Consider the following 9,076-nt stretch of genomic DNA (forward strand, 5'->3'; position numbering starts at 1 on the left):
AGAATCTCTGACTAATTGATTTAAATTAAAAAGTCACAGGAAACGACCGCCAGGCGTCGCCACAAACCACCCTTTCCCATTCCCTCAACCATCAGCTGGATGTTGTTACTGAGGTAATCAAAATGATGTCTTCTCCTGTCAGGTAGGCATCACACAAAAAGACAGCATAGAGACTGAGATCAAGCCCGCGCCCTGTTGGTCGCATTTGAACAGAAAGGGGAACAAAATCGAGAAAAAGCGTCCAGGAATCAACTTTTGTATCTCTGGATGCTGCGAGCTGTGAGGATTTGGAGAATCAAAAACTAGGAATGAATTGTTTATGACAGGTATAAGAAGGTGAGATGACAAAGAACCTTTCGGCCTTTCAAGGAGCGATACCAGCTTCCTTCTTAACCAGTTGGAGTGAAGGTGTGAGGAGTGAGAGAGCGGGCTGCTGGTAATTACCGAGGGGGGCTGTGGAGCCGCCTGCATGCCTGTGGTGGTTCTGAGGTGTAAGGTCTCTCTCTCTCTCCCTCTCGCGCTCTCTCAGTCTTTATCAATCTGTCTTTGGTGCGTGAGCGCGCACCGCAATTGTGATCGGCGCGCGGATGATGATGATGAGAGCGTGACCTCACCGCTTTCCGCACAGCTGCTGGAGAGCGGGGGAGACACACGGAGAGCGGAGCGAACAACATAAACACGCCGAGGGAGACAGCGAGAGAGAGGCGCGGAACAGCGGAGAACATTCACAACTCAGCGGGGAACCGCTCGGCACGAGGGAACACCGTCGTCGTAGGGCGTCCGTGGACTGCTTCCCAGTCAGTCCGCCTCCCAGAATGTTCTGTGCCCCCGGTTCTTTTCTACGGTACACGAAACAGTCGCCGCGGCGTCCCCACGGACACTGAAGCCCAGATGCTCACCCTCTCCGCCGACATGGACGAGTCCTCGTCACTGCTGGATCTGTTGGAGTGTTCGGTGTGCCTGGAGCGCCTGGACACCACGGCTAAGGTGCTACCGTGCCAGCACACCTTCTGCCGCCGCTGCCTGGAGAACATTGTCAGCTCCCGGAACGAGCTCCGCTGCCCGGAGTGCCGCATCCTGGTGGACTGCGGGGTGGACGACCTGCCCGCTAACATCCTCCTGGTTCGCCTCCTGGATGGTATCAAGCAGCGGCCCCAGCGAGGAAGCGGAGGAGGAGGGGGAGTAGGAGCGGGAGGCAGGCAGTCCCTAGCCGGGGGCTCGCTGCAGGGGTACGCAGCCGGGATATCCGCCTCTCCTCCGGGCACAGCGATCAGGGAGCTTCCCGTGGCCACCAGGAGCTCTCCTGTTAAGGTTAGTCACTTTTCCCCCAATTGTGCACGATGTGGATGACGACACCTAACATCCAACACTTTCGAAAATACGTAATTTTGTAAAAAGTTAGTTGGTTTTCATTTTGCAATACGTAACGCACAACTTTAAGGTTGTTTACACGGCACTCTGTACCGTACTGAGAAAAGTACGGGCTTTCTTTCTCACGCTTTTAATTACTGGAACTGTAGATCAGCGTGCTCATCATCCGCCTGCTCAGATATTCAGGTGCTGTGTAGTTAGATGCAAACATTCCAATTATATCCTGATTATATAAACTGTGATTTCATGCATCGGTCATACTTCTGGTCATGAGTTGAATGAAGGGAGGAAAAAAAACTTGGAATAAGACTCCAAGTCATGGAATACATTGATCGAGAGAATGAGAACATTTCTTTCCAATGTTCATAATATGTAACTGAATGGAAAAGGAGAAATGCATTGGTGTGGTTTTCCCATACTGTTACAAAGACAGAGATGTGTAGTGACTCATTTATAATCTCTCTTGTGTTACCTAATTAAACTGAACTGAGTTTGCAAAGCAAGAGGGGAGGCAAACGTGAAGACAGATGGAAGAGGATGGGGTCACTGGTCAGTGTTACAGTTGCCATACTTCTGGTAATGTCCAGCCGCCCACAGGCTGCAGCATTCTGAGGTTTTATTACTCACACTCAATGGGAGTAGATCTGAGAGTTTTGTTTACTTCAGTGCAGCCAGCATTGTCTTATGGCTGTAACTTGTTAAAGAATATGTCAGTTAAGCAGTAAAATGTGAGACAATCTGCACTTAGCTGCAAAAATATTGACATTTTGCTGGAATTTTCACCTGGGGTCTAAAATCTGGAAAAGCTTATGGTTTGCGGTTTGATAGAAATGCTCAGGGTTTTTCTTTTTGTTTGTTTTTGTTGTTTTTGCTTTACTGAATTCAGAAGTACCAGAATTGTGTGGTTAAACATCCTGCAATTAAACAATTTAAATGTTTGTACAAATAGCTAAAGTGCTTTAAGATGTTTTTCAAGACTCGAATTTCAGTTGTAAACGCATACTGACAGTGAAATCAGAAAATTCAACAGCTAATGGAAAAGACTGGCTAAAAGCCATAAATGTGGTAAGGTGTCAGAAGGATTTTTGAAAAATAATTTGCGACATGTTACAAAATTTATTGTGGACATATTGTGTGTGTGTGTGTGTGTTGGTTTTCTGATAAGAACAATGAGATTTCTTAGAGCTGGAGTACACAAGAGTTTCCGTCATGAATTTAGTGAGGACCTGAGTAAGAAAGATGGTAAATGGCCTGCATTTGTATAGCACTTTACTCAGTCCTTAAGGACCCCAAAGCACTTCACACTACATTCAGTCATTCACCCATTCACACACTGGTGATGGCAAGCTACATTGTAGCTACAGCTGCCCTGGGGCGCACTGACAGAGGCGAGGCTGCCGAACACTGGCGCCACCGGGCCCTATGACCACCACCAGTAGGCAAACATGGGGTTAGTATCTTGCCCAAGGATATTTGGCATGCAGCCAGGAGGCAGCCTGGGATCAAACCACCGACCTTCTGATTAGTGGCTGACCTGCTCTGCCACCTGAGCTACAGCCACCCCAAATGCAGATGCAAAGAATGTTCAAGCAACTTAAAAACATTCCTGTCAGGTCTCACACCATATTCAGTGCTTGAGTTTTCTCACATTAGCTAGGCATTGTTTGAAGATGTGGAGCGCTTGAGGTGGTGAACAGAAATCCAGACCCTCAGTGACATTTCTGCCAGCACTTAAGCCTTTATTTCACTTTGCTTGTTAAACTTTAAGGGGCCTACAGGCAATTTTGGAGCTTGGAACAGCAAAAGCGACATGTGGTGATATAAGCTCTCATAATTTTAATAGTTTTATACAGAAAGTGTAGAAAGGATATTGAACTGTTAGTTTTAAAAAAGTTTTTGGACAATTGCTCTGGAGCACAAAGTGACATCTTGATTTGCAGTTCGCACCGGAAATAATGGTATCCAGAAAATATTTTATATTTGCTGTATTTTTAATATTTAGGGTTGCTGTAGCTCAGGAGGTGACTTTACCTCCTGAGCTATGCTGGTTCAATCCACTGCCAATCCACCACCTGCTTCATCCCCAACCGGTTGCGGAAGGTGGCCGCCCCTCCCTGAGCCTGGTTCTGCCTGAGGTTTCTTCCTATTTAAAGGGAATTTTTCCTTCTCACTGTCGCCTAGTGCTTGCTCAAAGAGGGTAGCTTGACTGTGGGGGGTTTCTCTCTATTATTGTAGGGTCTTTACCTTACAACCCCTTGAAGCTATTATTGTTGTTGTGATTATGCACTATATGAATAAAACAGATTTTGGAATTTAATTGAATTCGATCCCTGGCTGCTCCCGCCTGCATGCTGAAGTATCCTGGGTCTAGATGCTGAACTCCAAGTTGTTCTCTGATGTGTTCATTGGAGTGTGAATGCAAGATAGAAAGCACTAGAAAAAGTGCTTATATGAATAGGTGTGAATGGGTGAATGAGGGATGTTGTATAAAGCGCTGTGAGTAGAAATAAGAACCAGTCCAGTTACCATTTACTTGTAAATATACACGATTTATTGAGTAATCAAGTAATCAGCAGATCACTTCAGCCGTACTAACATGGATTTCAGAAGCTGTTGTCCGAAGCAGCCACATACATGCACAGTGGACGCTTACTACTTAATTGTGGCCAGTCTGTGCTTGTTTTAGGGCCCCATGGGAGAGGACTCCACTGTGGACCAAGCTTTTATTGGTCAGTGAACACACAAACAGTCACCCGCTAGTACACGTGCACACACCTATAACCCATTAACGCCCCCCCGCAATCCCACTGCAGTCACTTTGTCCAAGTCTCATCCAGGCTCTCCTGGGACCAAGGCTTGGTGATGAAAGTGTGAATTAATCTCCTCTAACAGTGGTGTGTGTGTGTGTGTGTGTGTGTGCGTGTGCATTTGGATGCACACACCTCAACATATAAACAGCAGGGGTCTCGCAAAAGGATTTAATTCTCTCTTTGAGTGACACACTTGTGCAGCACTACCTCACAAACACACATGGTCACAGAGGGAGTCAAACAGGTGAAACAGAGCACTCTACATCATGTATTTGGGGTTGTAGATTCGAATGAATGTGTTGCTATGGAAAAGGAAGAAGAGGCAGGCATGCTGAGTCAGCAGTGAGATCTGCAATTCCCCCGCTCTTTGTGCTCCTTGAGCCTCTGTTGCCGACTTCGTGCTTTGACCAGTTAAAGTCTATCAAGACCGATAAAGTCTATTTTGCCAATCAGAAAGAGAGATTACAATCCCCATCTATAACAGTGTCAAAAAATAGCTCCTTCACATTATTTTTACAGGGATATTCAAACCTTTACAGCGTTATTTCCTCTGCTCAAACATTTTTTGGGGGGTCAAACATTCAATTGCTGTGTTGCTCTTAACTTGAAAGGAGAAATTTGGAGCCTATTTGCATTTTTAATACATCTTAAGTAGTCCCTCAGTCGTTGTGATGAACATCAGCTGTTGCATTTGTTTGCTCATTGTTTTTCTTTTTTTGTTTTGCTTTGAATAGCACAAGATTTTTATAGTAAATCAATTTTAGTATATTTAGTCTCTTTCAATCTTGGCAGCATGGTGTTGTTGTTCCCTCACAACAAAATCCACCTTTCTCTGTGTGTATGTTTCTCCTTGTGTCTGCATGGGTTCTCTCCAGGTGCTCTGGCTTTGTCCCGCAGTTCAAAGACATGTGGTTAGTGGGGTTAGATTAACTGGTGATTCTAAATTGCCCATACGTGTTAGTGGTTGTTGGTCTCTCTGTGCTGTGTGACAGACTGGTGACCTATTCAGGGTGTGCTCCGCCTTTTGCCCTATGGCAGCCAGGATCGGTTCCAGCCCCTCCCCTGAGACTTTGAATTGGATAAGCGGAAGAGAGTGAATCTCTGTCAATCAACTAAATTATGTTAAGTCTTATTAAAGCACAATAATACCCAGACTCAGTTATGGCACCTGTCTTTTATTATCAGTTCTCATACTGACTGCAGCGTTGTTCTCAATTTTCAGTTCTCTTGTTTTAGTCCTGTTTAGCATGTGTTTTAGCTAGATTTCCAGAAAATGTGTCACTGTATGTACGTTAAATTTCAGTCCAGTTGTAGATAGCCCAAAGGAAGCATGGTTGTACACTGATTAGCCCTGCCACATCATAGCAAGAGTGTTCCTGGTTTGAACCCACTGGGGCCATTCTGTGTAAAGTTTGTTATACAGAAAAAAAATCATTTATCAAGTTTTAGGTGTAAAACTAAAACCAATTTCTTGGGAAAATGGGGGAAAAAATGCCGGCATATTTATGGTCACGTTTTTCTCATGGCACAGAGTGAATCAGATCTTATTTTTGAATGTGGTCAATGTCATTACAGAAACCTATTTGATACAGAGCCTTTTGCATTGGTTTGATCAGAAATGTCTTCACTTGCTAAGTCTGAAGAGAGACAAATAAGACGTCTGCACTCTGAAGCATTAGAATACTATCATCAGGACCTGATGATGACACTGAAGGATGACTCGCACAGATTCATGAATTTTTAGTGGCTTTCTTCTGGCAGGTTGGCCTTGGTAGGAATATGTCCTTTTAGAGTGGATTGTTTTTTGAGAGTTAGGGGTTTATGGATTATTTGGGCTCTCTTTTATACTTCAGTGACTTACCCAGACTCCTGTTTGGTATTCAGTTCGTCTGCTCATCCATCTGTCAGTGATAGATTTTGTCTTAGAAGAGATTAATTTTGGATCGCTATGCACAGTATAAAACATTCAAAGTTCTCAATCATTTTGATGTGATCACGAATCAAGAATATTCTTCGGAATTATATTCTGGTCATTTACAGATAATTATGATGTACCTGAGCATCAACAGTCAAAATTCAGAGCTAAACTGATCTATCAAATATCTGTTCAAGCAAACTGCTGCATATCGTCACACTGAAAGTAATTTGTTGGGCTGCCCCAGAATAGTTTCACTGTGATTTACCATGGACTGTCAAAGTCTCTAAGAGTATAAAGAAGGGTTCCTTCATTAGGTGATCGTGAGCATTGTCTAACCTATCAGTCCAAAATTGCTTGTAGCTGTTTAATTAGTTCAAGATCTGATAGCTGTGAAGATGATGCATTAATACTTTTCAAAGTGTTCAGTTACTTCTTGTACCCAACGGATGGAGGTATTGCCTTCTTGGAAGCTGCAAGATAGAAAAGTTGCATCTAAAGGATCACTCATAGCAACTTTTTAATTACTTGCAGTAACCATTCCATTTGAGGGGACGAGTGGATCCGAATCATGCTAGCAAAATGCACTCAGAGGCACAACAGAGCCACGAGATGTCCTGCCTCTAGGGGTCAAAAGGTTCACGTCTTTCCTTTAATTTGTCACCCATCTGTAGCAGTCCAATTTTCATCAAAGCAATGTGTCACGAAGATCCCAGCCCTTGATCTTCTTCCTTACCTGTATTTACCTGGGGTTGCTATGGTGACACCTGGGGTTACCATGACAGTGCACTGCAGTAATGACGCCGCCTCCTTTCATCTCCAGAGTCAGATATTGCTTTGCCCTGTCATTCCCAGGGATTAGGTGGGGTTCCAAAAGGAAATAGTCTTTTACCAGTCCCTGTAATGATCCTTTGAACCTGTGTCCTTTGTATGATAGCACAGTAGAGACAAACAAAAAAAAACAAAACGCGCACACACACACACACACACACACACACAAAGGTGTTTTCTTAATGTAAACGGTTTTTCTAACTTTAACTCTGGAACGCAGTTTTTTAACTAGAAAAACAATTTCCAAACAAGTCTTAAAACTCACTTAAAACTTACAAACTTAGAATCTGCTCACTCATTTGCACAATCACCACATTTCCTTCTCCCCAGCTGCATATACAAACGCACACGTTCTCATGCACACACGTGCATGCACATTTATTCAGTCGTTAGTGTTGCAAACTGCCGATCTCTGCAGCAAACAACGAGCTCCTCGTCATTACCTCCACATTATCCCCCCAACTTCATGAATACTGAACGAAGGCCTGGCACACACGCTACACAGCGATGTACACGCACACAGCCAAACAGATGCACACAAATCATCTTCGTGAGTATTATAGTATCGCTCTAGACACTCTCTTCTTCTGTGCTCGTATATGTTTATGTCTGTGAGCGCGCGACCTTTTCAGCTCAGCTTGTTAGCACATACTCGCACAAACACATCTTTTCCCTCTGTGACTCTCTGCTCATTGCTTTTCATCTTCTGCTCACTTTTTCTGAAGTAAGAAGAATCAAATTAATTCAAATAAAGTCGCAAAATAAGGTCCCCATCCCCCACACACATGCAAGAAGTGCATTTAGCACTCTGGTTCTCCTCTGGCATCTATGGAATTATGCTGTTTTGTGGTGTGCTTGCACAAATGTGTGGTAGCTGCAGTATGCATATGGTCCCATGCTTATTTTTGTGTTTATCAGTTGAGCACAATGGGATTTTGAATGGTTTGCAATTAAGCAGCCCACAGAGTGTGTCCAGAATCTTGTAGTTTAAACCGTTTCCTTGCCAGAATGTGCTGTGGTATTGTTTCCTCCACAATTTTATTCTCGTCCGCCTAAAGTGGACCAGTGTTTATTTTTTGCTCTCCTTTAAAATACGGGGCAGAACCAAAACTACTCATTCACATTTTCAGTAGATTCATGGGAAATGTATTTATTTCTGCACTAGACAAAGAACAGAAACCTAACTTTAAATATACGCATTCTCCAAAAAAGTCATTTTTATTTCTTCTGGTGATTTAAAAAAATGTTGATCCTTGTATGGCTAGATATGTTTCGGTGTCATGTTTCTTTGGATATATAAAACACCCAGAGTTTTAGAATCAAGTGCCACGGTTCTGCCAACAGTTCTAACCACTCAAAGAACGGACACAGTGGGGTGGCATCTTTAGATTCCCGTTGATATCTCATTTTGGCACATTACTGAATCTTATGGTCCCGTGGGTTGCAGGATGAGAACCCCTGTGGTTGAAATCCAGTGGATGTTCAATCAGATTGGGACCTGGGGAGACTGGGGGCCAGATCAACACCTTGGATTCATGCTGTGTTCGCTGAGCTGGTTATGACCTTAATCCAAGTGAGGGTGTTCTTTGTCTGCAAAAATGTTTAGGTGGGTGGTATGTGTCAAAGAAACATCCTCATGAATGCCAGAAGCCAAGATTTCCCTGCAGGATATGGTATTGTAACAAGGTGATCAATGTTACCCTTTTCCCCCTGTCAGTGGTTTTATTGTTCTTGCTTACTGGTGGGAGACAGCTTTGCCTATAATAATATATTTTGCAGTACCAATTCCTGTTTTGTACAACTTTATTATATAGTGTCTATATTGTGCTAAATCTGTGAAATTCTATATCATATTGCACCCTACCATCATCTAACTAGTATAGATATGGAGAAAGGTGGATCAAATAATGTTCCAATGGATAGAAGCAGTGTGACAGAAGAGGGCAGCTTCCAGCCTGGGAGATGTGTTTAGTTTTGGGGGTTGATGTATAACGGGTGTTAAGGGCTAAACATGCTTTTGGAGCTTGACTGCTATTCCCATGAGTGTAGCCAGTTACACACACACACACACACACACACACACACACACACACACACACACTCAAGGGCACACACACACACACATTGGGTTAAGGGTTAACCCCCTCAC

General features: G+C 43.6%; 1 protein-coding gene across 3 annotated transcripts in view; it reads left to right on the forward strand.

The window, feature by feature from the left end:
• The first annotated feature begins 264 nt into the window (after window positions 1-264).
• The window catches only part of LOC102202826 (SH3 domain-containing RING finger protein 3), a 105,973-nt gene continuing 97,161 nt past the window's right edge, over window positions 265-9,076 (forward strand). For all 3 annotated transcript variants that reach the window (XR_311460.2, XM_005723250.2, XM_005723251.2), the window contains exon 1: window positions 265-1,311. Coding sequence is in view for 2 of the 3 variants with exons in the window: in XM_005723250.2 (XP_005723307.2) it covers window positions 892-1,311 (420 nt within the window). In the remaining variant the exon portion in view is untranslated. The remainder of the gene's footprint in view (window positions 1,312-9,076) is intronic.

This window comes from Pundamilia nyererei, unplaced genomic scaffold (genome assembly GCF_000239375.1).
Source record: "Pundamilia nyererei isolate P.nyererei 1_Seehausen unplaced genomic scaffold, PunNye1.0 scaffold00009, whole genome shotgun sequence".
NCBI lineage: Eukaryota > Metazoa > Chordata > Actinopteri > Cichliformes > Cichlidae > Pundamilia > Pundamilia nyererei.